The 14,257-nt window shown below is 40.9% G+C and overlaps 1 protein-coding gene across 16 annotated transcripts in view; it reads right to left on the reverse strand.

The window, feature by feature from the left end:
* Nucleotides 1-13,752, reverse strand: part of PSPC1 (paraspeckle component 1) — a 74,216-nt gene extending 60,464 nt beyond the window's left edge. For 6 of the 16 annotated variants that reach the window (XR_013926341.1, XR_013926342.1, XR_013926343.1 and 3 more), the window contains exons 1-4: nt 7,002-8,011; nt 4,825-5,126; nt 2,123-2,218; nt 948-1,144 (exon numbers count right to left, since the gene is read on the reverse strand). Coding sequence is in view for 3 of the 16 variants with exons in the window: in XM_080377219.1 (XP_080233345.1) it covers nt 948-1,144; nt 2,123-2,218; nt 4,825-5,126; nt 7,002-7,376 (970 nt within the window). In the remaining 13 variants the exon portion in view is untranslated. Of the gene's footprint in view, nt 1-947; nt 1,145-2,122; nt 2,219-4,824; nt 5,127-7,001 lie in introns of all 16 variants that reach the window. The other 10 variants (XR_013926334.1, XR_013926335.1, XR_013926336.1 and 7 more) reach the window with 4 other exon arrangements.
* Between the last annotated feature and the right edge of the window lie 505 nt (nt 13,753-14,257).

Raw genomic sequence — 14,257 nt, forward strand, 5'->3', positions numbered from 1 at the left:
AACCCCAAAATACTTCAGCGTTCCATTCATGCAACAAACCTTGAGATCCTCTCCAACAGATCGGAAATACATCTAAACTTTATCCACTAGTGTTGCAATTTAGCAGTCAATACAGAGGGAACTAAAGTAAGTAGTAGCTCAATGGTTCTGAACTGGAAAGCAGTGATTGCATGTGCACCACATTTTGGAAAAATGTGTTTTGGGGAGAAGCAGAAGGCATCAGATACTTACCTTGCTACCACCCTCTCTGCCCAAGAAACACAAGCTCCACCCAGCTTTGTTCTTAAACATAGAGCATGAAAGCAATTTCTAAGGTGACTTTTTTTCCCCCTCAACACTAGCAGATGATGTCCAAATTAAAAAGAGGGATACATAATCTCAAAATTTCAAGAATGACTGAAATTCATGGCAACTGTGAGTTATTTTGAGTTGTTACATAAATGCTATGCACATGCACACATCAGACTTCTCAGCCAGGTTTCAAAAGGGAAAAGAAGTAACATCATCTACAGGAACATTTAAAAACTTAGCAGAGGTGCACAGAACAGCCAAAAGAAGTACAAGCTATCTATCATTTTATTTTTCCTGCACATGGCCCACATACAGTACTTAGTCCTATCTAGTACCATAAGCAAGACCAAAAATGGAAAATAATTCTACTGATGAGTGTGAATCTACCAATTAAATTTCTTTACATTAATTAATTACACTAGACATATTTCAGAAGTGAAGAAAACAGACACAGACCCCTTTGTCAGTTTCTTAATCCATCTCTGAAAATCATTAAGGAATATGTGTAAGGAGAAATATTACTTCCTTTTTCTCAGTTTAATGTATTTAATTAAAGTGTCTGAAAAAATCTCCAAGTTTAATATACAGCCCAGTATGCTACACAAAGAAAACCTGTGACAAAAGAAATTTAATACTAGTAGATTATCTAATTTTACCTTGCCTCATCAGCATTAGCTGATGCTCATGTCTAGCTGCTTCCATTTCTGCCTCTAGTTTCTCTTTGGCTTCTCTAATGTTCCTGTCAACCTGTTCACGCTGTTGCTTTTCCATCTCATCAAGAGCCTTCCACCGTGAAGCATACTCAAACTCAAATGTTCCAGGCTGAGCAAAACGTGGAGGCTGTTCTCTTTCCCTAATAAAAATTTTGCAGTTAAAATGTACAGAAGGATACATTTACATCAACAGCTGTAACAGCCAAAGAATTTATAAACAATCAGTTCAAGTGTAAATCTGACTTCAAATCAACCTGTCAGGTGACCACATTCTAAACCAGTCAACGCCTCATTCAGCTGTTAAGGCAAGTAATGTGATCACAGAAATTAAAATAGAAATTCATATTTACAGTGGTACAAAATACTAAGCTGCAACACTAGACTGTGTTCAGCCTTCTAAAGCAAGCAGTCAATTAAAAAAAAAGCTAAATAAATATCAAAGCTTACTAGACAGCTCAGAATATTAGCCAGAATCTCTAAACATTAAAAGGTGCAAACATTTTTTTTTTCACATTGTAACACTAATATGTAATTAAGTGACATTTGTTAAAAGTGGCATTCTACAGCCTTACCAGAACAGGCATTTTAACTTCAAGCAACATGATTTCTAATTAGCAATCAAATTTCAATACTAAAAATTAATATTATCAGACTAGGTGACTTCCCTTCCACCTCATGATCAAGACTGTTTCTCATGTCAGGCTCAAAGCTTTATCAGAACCATGCAAGCCACAAAGATTTACACTCCACTGACTTCACAGTTAAGGGGCTATTCAGAGAACAAAAAAAATCTGTGGGTATACAAATCTCTGCAGGATTAGACCACACCCCTAATCCATAAAAGATTATAGTTTGGCTGGCAACAAGCTCCAACTAATTGCAGTGTAGGCCAGGAATCTACTTTAGTAAATGCACAGAATGTTAAACCAACAAGTCAAGCCTGAATTTTACTACGATTAGGAAATCTTGGCACTGTCCTATTTAATCCTTTCACACAAAACAGAACAACAGACAAACACTACTTACTGTTACACAAACTTAAAAATAAAAATTAGCATATATTTACCAACCTAAGTACATAAATCATGTTTTATAAAATAAAGCTAAACACAACTTACTTGTGATACTGTTGTGTTTTTTGCATTAGCTTTTCTGGCAGTCCATCTTCATCATCAAATTGCTCCATTGGTTCTACAACAACAGGTCGAGGTGTTCTAGAATACAGTTTCAATTTAATAATTAAATCATAAATGAAGCAGTTAAAGTTATTTTAATATTTTGAGGAAACATTCCAGAAAGCTTATATGTCAACTATAATTCCTGTGCCTTGCAAATTCTCCTTAAACCACAGAATCCCAATGAATCCTGATTTTAAATTATGTTTGAAAATAATTGTTTCTATACCCAAAACCAGCTGTTCTGCTTAGAAACTACAATTTCCTTGATGCAGTTCTGTTTGTTATGAAGTATTCAGACTTCTTTAAAAAAACCTCACACCCATCTACAAACAATTACAAGATATTTAGGAAGGAACTACCTTTTTGTTTTCATCAGTCAACACAGGGGCCATGATTGTACTGGGAACAAAACCAAAACAGAGCAACACAACCTATTCATATTTCTACACTGTATTAAAAGTTACTCTACAACTGAAAACAGACTGATAATTTGGCATTACTAGTCCAGTGGTAATTGCAAAAACATTTCTGCTTAAGTTATTTAAAGCCCATTATTTGAACAACCACAGTCTCACAATTCCGAATACTAATTTATCTTGGAAAATATTCTCCTTGAATTCTCATTATCTGTGGTAATTAGAGGCAAGTATTAGCCAGTACTGCCAAGGAAGGCAGTAAAAGAATCCCGAACTATATAAAAAGCTGCCTGCATCTGTCTTGGGAGCACAGCCTATAATACAAACCTTAGAGGGATACAAAAAGAGCTAGAGACACTATTTTCAAAACACCAGCGCTTATTTGTTGTGTTCCACATCTTTAATTTACTTTGCAGGTATTTTCATGGGGAAAAAAAATAATTGTATTTTAACAACATCAACAACTGAAAAAAAAAAACTTCAGGCATTCAGTGCAGATTAAAATGATGAAGTCTGGAATCACGGAACACAACTCAGCAACTGCTTCTCCTGATGTTATGTGCATGGCAATTGCTGGCAGTTCTGTCATTTAAATGCAACTGAACTGTGGTGTTAACAAGTTATTATTTAAAACAATTTTAAATCTCTAAGTTAACATTTCAAATGCCTAGTTTTGCTATATTTAGCCCATTAATTTCAAATTTTCTTCTGAACAGGCAAAGTTTTCAGCTAAAAATGTAAAATTTTAGATTGTGAAGCAAATGGCAGCAGATTCGTGCTAATTATCTTTGCAACTGCGCATTAGGGAACATGTCAGCCTCCTAAGCCAGGCAAAAATCAAGTGGTTTTTATTTACTCAGGCCACAGTTAGATGGTCATTTCAATCCAACAAATTTATCCAGCTGGTAAAACAAGAATACCCTCCCTCAAATCCTAGCTTCTTTTTCCCTGCCGCATCTCTTATGCCAAGAATAGCATTCATGTAACACTGAACTAGATTAGTTCCCTTGTTTGGCTCACTGCGCTTCCATTCAAATACTAATGCCAAGAAAACCCAGGGTCTAAGAACAAATTGCTGGCACCTACTGATAACAGTAAAGACGCATTCAGATTGCATTTACTATGCCGCCACCAGGTCGGTTCAGTGGCACACAAGATTTATGAGATTATCACCAGAAAAAGGAGTTCCAGACCCTTCCTCCCAGCCTGCAATCTCCTCCTGGTAACATCATCTCCTGCCTTATCCTCTGCTGGACCTGATATTCAGCAAGTACTGACCCATGTCAGCAAGTACTTTTATGTACTTAAAACAGTCAAAAATGAACCCAACAGAAACGGCCGAATAATTTTCTGTTGTTTTAGCAAGCACAAGTGGCTTATGGAAGTATCAGAAAGTTCTCAATCAGATAAAAGATCAACAGCACTGCCAAGGCAAGAAGACAAGAACTACCAAGTTCCCTAATTTTATAGCAGCAAGCTTCCTTGCTGTGGAACCACAGCCTTATTTTCCCAAATAAGAATCAGAAAAAATGAAAAAAATCCAGAATATGTATCCATTCACACAGTCTTTAAGAAAGCATTTGTTAACTAGTGAATGTGTTAAAGCACAGCAGTTAACAACTCTCTTCAGCAAGTGCAAAAATAAGTGATGCAAGAGAAAAGTGCTGGGATTTGCAAGGTTGCTTGCCCTTGAAATAGAAAGTTTCCCAGAAATCACTGCCATAAACTTCTGCAGAACCTATCTTCATTTTTTTAAAAAAAAGGTACTTTTGGCCTTCCAAGCCACAAATAAAACTTCTGAGATAGAAATAAATGCAGCAACACTTTCCTGAGTTTACAAAGTATCAGCAGTGTAGTGTAGTGCACTGTTCTGTAAGAAACAGCAGTATTATTTTGTCATATTTTTAGTGGGATCAGGAAGAGTGCAAGCAACGAAAATAAAGTCTCACTAGAAGCAGCTCTACCACATAAAGACTGAAAAGAAAAATGGTGCTATCAGACTCTCATATGGTAATTACAAGTCATCTTATTAACAGTAAGCAGAAAAAGACTGGTTTCCTCACAAAAAGAAAAATCAGGAATATTCGGGGTATTCATGTAAAACACCTTAATTTCTCACTTCAGGGTTTTCAAAAATTGAAATAAGAACTAGGGAACACCCAGGAATGCAGTTTTCTTTCACATCAGAAATACATACACAATTCAAACAAAAGCCTGTGAACTTACGTTGTTAGCAAGAATGCCCCATCACTGCATCTTTCTAGAGCTTTCCGTGCTGGAGGTTTTGCTGCAAACTCTACGAAACCTTTTCCTGTAGCTCTGCCACGATCATCTACTACAACAACAGCTCTTTCCACTGGACCAAACTGAGAGAATGCTTGTTCCAGCAGCTCATTAGAAACCACAGGTGAAAGATTCTTGACCGTTAGGGCAGCTCCATGTGTAGCAAATCGAATTCGAAGTGGTCTGCTCTTCAAAATAGTACCATCAAGTTCTGCCTTTGCTATTTCAGCCAGTGTCCTAGATTCCTTTTTCAAGATATAAAATATTTTTTTATATTTTATTTTCAAAGACAACAGATACCAGATTGTGTTCCTTCCCCCCCCTAAGAAGTACCAAAGTTTTTTGCCTTAACTTGAACACATTAGCATCAGGGTCATTCAACTTCCCACCCCACACCCCACCCCCCCACCCCCCAAAAAAAACCCCAACGTTCCTGCCTACTGATTAAAAGAATATGCATCTGTCATTCCCTACATTTTTTCTAAAAAAACTACATAGGTGCAAATTTTTGCTGCACATTAGAAGACTTTAAAAATTCTCATTATGATGGATACATTTGTGCTGCTCTGTAAAGGCTTTCAGTAGAGATAAGTTGCTGATGGTTTTCATATTCACCTACTCAAATGTTTTTATTCTGCATCCCTAGCTCCATATACTAGGAAACAGTATTTTCAAAGATTACACTACAGGATCTAAGGTGTTTAGTTTTTTTAAGTAAAAATATCACACTTGCTCATTACCACTGTTGGATGAACTCTCAGTGGATGTCCAATTCGAATTTCATCAACAAATGATGAAATCACCTTTTTTGCTGTTGTATTCATACTTCTCACATTTATGGGCTTTATAAACCCACATCCATGAGACAGTCTGCATCATTAACTGCCTTTTTCCTCATTTCAGAGATTTTTTTGGAGTCTGATACCTGCAATCTCTTAAAGAAAATACTCTTCAGATCATAGCCATTTTCTTCACCGTTCAACTGACTACTTAATTGTTACAAAATAACACATTCCCTAAACACAACGGAAAAGGGAAATTCAGATAAAAGCTATATGTAATCTATATTACATACAAAACTGAGTAATGACATGTAAACGTATCACATTTCCTCCAGAAATTTGCTATTTCAGGCTGGAGGATTCTCAAGGTAAAAGATGAATGGCAGAATGCCACAAACACTTATCTTTAAGATGATAAAAAGAAAAACGTCCTAACCAGTAAAATATATGGAAAAAAATCGTAACTATGGAAAATGGAAAAAACAGAGACACTCAAAGCACGCTAAAGCTATTCCCAGAATGATATACATCAGTGCATTGTAGACATGGCAGCCATGAAAACTAATCCTGCACGTTAACTTAGTATTTAAATATCACATCGTGAACTTTTCAGAATATTCCTTTTTGGCACGCTCGACCCGAGCATATTCGATCGAATACTGTATTACCCCTACAAATCTAGCCTTATCCGGACATCAGTAATTTAAAACAACCCCAAAGTCCCATTTCTTTTCAATTTTGAGATTACATACTCTCTTTTCATGATATGTGAGCAGTGGTATTTCGAAACAATTCTGTCGAGTCTTTAATTAAACTGTTTTCATGGACGAAACGTACAATGAACAGAAATATGCCTCTGCACAAGGAAGCCTTTTTTTTCTAATCCTAAAGTACGATAAATTATCCCATTTAAATAAGGAAAGTCTTTATACAAGTACTACACGAACAAAGCTGGTCGCACAACCACATCTTCCATTCACTAAAGAATAACAAGGCTGCAGGAGTACCCGTGGCAGCAGCACGTCACCGGTAACTGGTGGAGGGGCCCTGAAAGCAGCAGAGTACCGCATAGCGAGATGGAACCCTAAACGCGAGGCGCTGGGAAGGCTGCTCACAATGCAGGCCTCTGGCTCGGATGTACGGAGGCAAATAGGGGAGGGGGGAGAAGAAAGAGGAAACGGAAGGAACAGCGCTAGCAGCAATGAGAGAGAATGAGGGCCTGCTACTGTCTTTTTTTACACCCGCCCGACAAGGAAAGGCGAGGGGGTGGGCAAAGGACAGAAATCTCCCGCTTGCAAAGGCAGCCCCTGGGTTACAGAGGCTCGCACGAATCCTCACCAGGCGAATGAAGCCAAAGCCACGATCCCGATTGATGAAGACCTCGCTAGGCTCCCCGTAGCGCTCGAAGAGGCGCTTGAAATCTTCCTCGGTGATATCAGTAGGCAGATTCCCCACGAACAGCCGGCAGCGCTGCGTGTAGCTCTTCTCACCAGGTTTCAGAAAGCTTTTGATATCAATGGTGAAGCCAACCTCCTGCTCTTCATCTCCACCTTCCTTGCTCGGCACTAGCGCCATGGCCGCCGCTGCCTCGCTCTCCGTCTCTAGGCCCCGCAATCCCTTCAGGTTGCCGCCACCACCCCCCACCATACCCAGCGGCGCCGCTGGGGAGCTATTCTCGATCCGCACTTGCTTCAAGTTCCTATTCGCTGCCATATTCGGACCTCGTTCCTTTCTCGCTGGTTTTCTCGGGGGACGTGGAGCCCAGCTCAGCAACCACCTCCTCCGACCCTCAGCCAATTCAAAATGGCGCCGCCGACAACCTCAACGAGTTGTAACGTCCCTGAGGAAAGCCCCGCCCACCGCCGCCCGCGCTGCCTTCCCTGCCGCTGCTGCTGCCGCTGCTGCTGCCGCTCGCCGCCGGGCGGCGGGAGGGCTTCGCGCCTGCGCTGCCCTGCGCGTCTGTGGGGGAACGGCGTCTGCCTGTGGTGTCGCGCCTGTGTCAGCCACTGTTGTTCGCTCTCCTCCGGCGTACAGGCGATCTTGCCTCACACCGGGAGAGATCGGTCTTCGCATCTGCGGGGACAGATGCGTACCAGCCGGCTGCTCTGGCTGAGAGAACAACCCGCCCAGAAGATTCCCTGCTGCTCCCTGTTAGCTCGGCTGCCTTGATAACTGCCCCCCCCGCACGGAGAGCAGCCGCAAACGCATCGACGGATTAGAGTAGCGGTCTCGGAAGTGTACAGGTCCTGCAGGCTCTGCGGCAGTCCGTCCCCAGGCAGAGGCAGAGCCCCTTGCTGGGGTCTCCCCTGAGGGAAGGACAGGCGGGCCCGGGGGGTGCCTGGTCGCGGCGGGAGAGGGGGGGAGGCGTCACGCGGGCGGTGCTGAGGCGGCTGCGGGGGAGCAGCCCGGGGGACGGAGCGCCGGAGCAGTGTGCAGTGGCACTGGGACCGGGGGCAGGGCCTGCAGGCAGCGCAGGGATGGAAAGCCTTCGCCGAGTTAGATGTGAGAGACAAATGTGAGTGGAGAAAGGCTTTGTTACATCTGCTCAGAAAATTTCTTACGCGGCAACATCTTTCATTATAAAGGTGATTACTTTCTTCCAAGAGGTGCAATGATTCCTTCCTTGGGCACTCCTTCTAGCAAAGGCTGCGTGTCTCTTCCCCAGCACAAGACTACCGTTGTCTCTCCTTGCCAGCTAGACGCCCACTTACTGCTAGGTTTGATCCGTGTGCTTCAACCACTAATTCAAGTGGTGCATGATTTCTCAAACAAAGAGCTCATCAGCCTGCCTGAGGCCTCGTATAAAGCCTGATAATCAGTTCTCAGCTCTTACTACCATCGTAGCCCGAGTGCTTCAGGCACCCTTGTAGCTTTGCATCACACGGGGGAACTCCTAGACAACAGAGCAAAACTTCAGGAGAAAATTACTGTAATACCTGTTTTATGGCTACAACTATAGCACTGAAAAAGTCCAGACAAGCTCATGGTTAATAGTTACCAGCTAGTGCATGGCATGTACTGTTCTTTCGAAAAAGCAACATCAGAAATATTAATCAAATAATATTAAGGAAAAAGTTAATTCTACAACACACATGAATCCATTACTTGGGGATTTCCTTGTCCATTGGGGAATATTTGAAGTGCCCCTGTCTTTTTTTTCCATTTGAGGCACAAGAAAGATTTCAGTCCTTTTCCTCCTGTCTCTGACCTTGAATCAGGATCTGGACAAAACATGAATTCCCAGACAACATGAGTTACTTTATCAGCCCACCTGTTTCTGAAGCAGACTCATGGGTCTAAACCCAGATTTAAACCTTTGAAAATCAGAAAACACAGACGGTAGAGGAAGGGTATCTATTTACAGGAAAGGCATGAAGTCAGGCAGTGTAGGAACATGAGGTAGGTATTAGAATAGCAGTGTGGGATCCCTAAAACTTAATCACAGTGACTGTCCAAAGAGCTATGGTTTGTAGTATATTTAGGATTCAATAACAAGTGTTAAGACCAAAAAGGAACCAACTTACATCAAGCCAACAGCATTTTAAAAACTGCTAAGCATGTAAAGGGAGCGAAATGTATGTTAGGAATCACATGATTGCATCGTAGAGAGTAGAAGTTCAGTAGCTGGAGAAAGGGAGACGCGTAGCAGTCTGCTTGTTAAGTTATTGCCAGTGCTCTGTAGTAAAATAGCTATGGTTTTCAGACACAGCTTTCCAAATCAGGTTAGTAATAAAAGCCATAACCATTTCAATACACAACCATGATTTTCTGTGTCCTATAAAAAAGCCAATAGGAAGAGCGAGGAGTGTTTACAGATTCCATAATGTTCTTACCTTTCCTTAGCTGTAGCAGCATCTCAATCGTAAATGATAGTCCAGTAAAAAGGATCAATACAATTTCAACTTCCAGAAGCAAGAAAATTGTTAATATATCTGAAAAAAAGATAAATTGGTATTTAATACGCTCATGCAGCCATACCTTACCTTCATTAGTCAGACTCACAGTATAACCATAATGTACATACTTGCACCAGGTTTAAACTTTGTTGAGCAGAAGCTATTTGCATGTGCCCGGTAGTCAAACATTTTCAGGGTGACGTACAAAAAGAATGTGAGAGTCCGCTGTGCTTAATCACTGCCTCACTTTCAGTTGCAATATATCATTTCACATGTTACTTATCCACCAGAACAACCCTGGACAGTTTATCTCCTACCTAACTGCTCTGAGTCTGCGTGGCTCAGTGAAGTGAATAACCTTGCCACTGACACCAGTTAACAAGTGTTTTGAAAGGAAACAAAATGTGTCCGTTTAAGTTCTTGTTCCAACGCTTTCCTTCTGTTATAAACATCCACTAAGATTTTTATGACTTACTAATTGCAACTCACATCATGGGAAGAGTTCTGCTAGACTGTTCCAGCCACTCCATAAATTTGGTATTATTATATTAAATACTGTGAATGCAACTGAACTACATGAGAGTAATTTCAGAAGAGTGGGGGAATAATAGTTTCAGATAGTAATTTGTTTTCACTCTGTAATTCTTGAAGGGTTTTTTTGGAAGTCTGAATATTATTATTATGAATAATAATTCAGAATTATTATTTTGAATGTGGGCATTCAAATGCCTAATTTTATACTAACAAAGTTTTTTTTGGCCTAGAGTTTATTGTAAGGCCTTAAAAAGTTCACAACTCCTTGTATTAGTAATATGCTGCCTTTACACGTGCTACCAGACTCCCTTTTCTGACACATGTATAGCTTTGGATTATTATCTTGCAATTGCTTGTGTATTTAGATTTATTAACATACATACAATATTTTGCATATGCACGACTGTCTGTAGTACAATGACTATTCCCCTAAGGACAAGAACATTTTAGTGTCAGAAAACAGGAGCAGAATCATGAAAATCACCAGTATTTATCATTTTGTCTGCTACAGAGAAAGGTTCTGTGTGGTGTACGTGAAAGTGTTAATGCTATCAATAGATTCAGGTGTATTTCCAAAACACCGTCCAGCCATGTGCCAGTGAGACTCAGTCAGAAGCAACTGGTTTATCTTTTGCTTTTCTGTATCACAACATTACTTCCCTACCAAATACCAGGATCCTGCTGAAAATCAGGGAGGCATCAGACCTCTAAGTCATGAGAGCTTTGTATACTGAAAACATGTAAATGCTACACACCTTGATCTGCAAATAAAATTTCCAAATTATTTGTATTTACCCTTGAACAACTTCAAAGTGATTGCTCAGATAACAGCACTCCAGTGGTGACAGCTGTATTAGTGCTAAAGTTGACTTCTCAACAGAGGCAATTGTAGCTTACTGCCCAACAATCTCTGGACTCCCAGGTTTCTTTCTTTTTACTTCCTAGACTCTGCAATGACTCACAGTTAGAACTGGTACTTTTATCTTGAGCTACAGTGGTAGATCATGACAGAATATATCAGGAAGCCCTAGAACTGAGAGCTAAATTAGGGCATGGAGGGGGATGTTCCATTTGGTAGGAGGAGAGAAACAAGGGAAAACATGAAATTCTGCACTGAAAAAGTAGGGAATGCAGTAGGCAGTGGTTGGTGGCCTGAGGATGGGATCCTATTCAGAAGTGAAAGGCCAGGGAACTGAGGCATACCTCTATGCATGACCTGACATAGGTGGGAGCTGCTGCTCCTCTCCATCTCTTGCCGTTAAAGACAGCGTTTGCCTGCAATATTACTCAGGGCAATATCTGGACAAATGAAGCTTAGGGTAGGTTTTGGTCTCCACTACTGAGCTTTTTTTTTTCCAAAGGTAAATTGGCTAAGAATATTAAAAACACTGACTGCAATAGCTATGCCGGCAAGCCTCATGGTAGGAACATAACGGTGCAGAGAAAGAAGCACTTAATGCAATCTGAAAATGTGATGAACACTTCGTAATTATGCTACTACTTGAGCGTCAAGAGTGATTACAAGATCATGTCGTTGCAGTGCCATCTGGTGACAAATACTGGAATTATCACTAGAACTTTAATAGAATAAATCAAGTGAAAATAAAGATGGAAAACCTACAATAAAATAATCCCTCTGGTCCCAGATGGACAGCATGACTTGGATTTTCTATTTTTAAACCTGGTGGGCAAGCCTCCTTTCTCTGTTGTCCTCAATATTAGCATAATTCGACAAGATACATTCATTATTTTTACTTGAAGAGAAATGTATATGAATCACATTTATAAAATAATCTGTACAACCTAACCTAATATGGTTAGTAGTCACCTATATCCATGCCATATTAATAGATTTTTTAAATGTGAATGAAAACCAGTATTTCAGAATTATCTGAGTGTGAGAAGTCAGTATTCTTTAAAACAACACTGGTCTGAAGGAAACAAGGACTGAAAATATATGAAAATAGATTTGTCTGTGAAAGTGTACTTGTCAGGTGGACATTTATTTAGGCTCGACAAAAGTTACCTAGCTTTGCCAAAACAACTTTCTGCACTAATTTAACCAATACATACAATGCATTTCATTTTTTTAAATATTTTTCAGCAAAGTGTCTTTGCCTATTCTGTATAAGAGTGAGTTAACTACTAAGACAAGCAGGAGTTAAAGTCTTAAGGAAGCATTCCCCAAATGTATTCAGCTTTTAATTTATCGCTGAATAATCATTCGGTGTGCTATCAGCACATCAGGCAGTAGAGCTTCCTGGCAGACAGTCAGTGGGTTGAGGTTAGGAAGAAGCAGCAGTTTGTGTGGAACAGCTGAAGTGACTGGGAGAGACCCAGCAGGGCAGAGCTCCTTGCCCTGTGTCCTGATTTCAGCTGGGATAGAGTTCATTTTCTTCTTAGTGGCTGGTGCAGTGGTGTGTTTTGGATTTGGTGTAACAAAACTGATGTTTTCAGTTGTTGCTAAGTAGTTTTTACACTGAGTCAAGGGCGTTGTAGTTTCTCAGGCCCTGCCAGGGAGAAGGCCAGAGAGGCACAAGAAATTGGGAGGGGACACAGCCAGGAGAGCTGACCCAAACTGGCCAAAGGAATATTCCATACCATGGAACATCATACTGAGTATGTACAAGCTGCGGGAAGACGAAGGAAAGGGTTGGGGGGTGCGTTCAGAGTGATGGTGTTTGTCTTCCCAAGTAACTCTTACGCGTGATGGAGCCCTGCTTTCCTGGGGATGGCTGAGCACCGGCCTGCTGATGGGAAGTGGTGAATGGATTCCTCATTCTGCTTTGCTTGCACACATGGCTTTTGCTTTACCTATGAAACTGTCTTTATCTCAGCCCATGAGTTTTCTCACTTTTACCCTTCTAATTCTCTCTCCCATCCCAACACAGAGGAGAGTGACTGAGCAGCTGTGTGGGGCTTAGTTGCTGGCTGCGTTAAGCCATGACACTCTGAAAGAAAGCAGTGCCACAAATGTGTTTTATTCAAGCCATTTTCTTCCAAGCAGTTTAACACAAACTCAGGCAGTTGCAATTTGCCACTAAACTGGGCAATTAGCCCAATGGAGGCCCCAGAGGCCTTCCTGTTTGCACTTCCCACTGGTAAGGTTTGTCTTTCTCTGGCCCCATGAAGCCTGTCTCTTCCTCTGAAGTCCTACTGTGACACATGGGTGGAGACAAACTTTAACCTGTCTCTGACACTTTAACCCTGATATGAGCTGATGAAAATTGCACTACTAAATTACAGAACTGCCTGCTATTCTTCATCCCATACTTTGTGCACCATGAAAATGATCCACCACCAGTCTGTCTGTGGTTATGGCCTCTGCACAGCAGCTACCATCCAAATAACCACACACCGAGATCATGGAAACAATCTTTGCAGTGCAATCACTCAAAATTGAGTCATGCCATTGATACACTACTAGGTCCTTAAAAATACTAAACCACACACTCATCGGGTATTTTCTTCCTCAGTACTTGTGACACCATTTATGATACAGGAAGAATTTGTTGTTGAGATCACATGAGTAAGGTAAGAGCACTGGGTTGAAGATGAGTAGGCTACAAGCTGTTGAGGATCAATCAAGTCAAAAAACAGATCCTGATGCAGAGCTAACACCTCTCCTCTGCTCCGTGATTAATTTATGTACAGGTAGTGTGGAAATGTTGGCTCACCACCACCACATCTGGAGCATAGGTTCACAGACTAGGAGAAGGCTGTGGCATCGCACTGTGATGTGATAAACAGCCATTGGTCCAAAAGACAATTATGAGAGTATCACAGTAAAGGTGTGAAACTCAGAATAGCTGGAAACATGGGATGGGCTGAATTCTCAAGTGCTAGATAAGCAGGAGACATGCCTGGCAGTTAGATCATTGATATGGAGGTAATGGAGTTCGAACTCCTGTCTATCTCAGTTTCTTTTTGTGGAGGCTTTTGGGGGGAGTGAGCAGTTATTTTCAGTGCTTCTCTATTGCCCTGATGATTTTGAGCAAGAAATTTCACTGCATTAGCAGTCAATAAAGAAGCTGGAGTTTGAATGAGCTACTTATAAACTGTTTCCCTTATTATAGTGATGGATTCATACTCTGCACATACGATGTACAAGCAACTAAGCTAATCTAATACACCATTGTCACCAAAGTAGGGGAGTAAACACTC

The sequence above is a fragment of the Falco punctatus genome (assembly GCF_963210335.1).
Source record: "Falco punctatus genome assembly, chromosome: 2".
In the NCBI taxonomy this organism is placed as follows: domain Eukaryota; kingdom Metazoa; phylum Chordata; class Aves; order Falconiformes; family Falconidae; genus Falco; species Falco punctatus.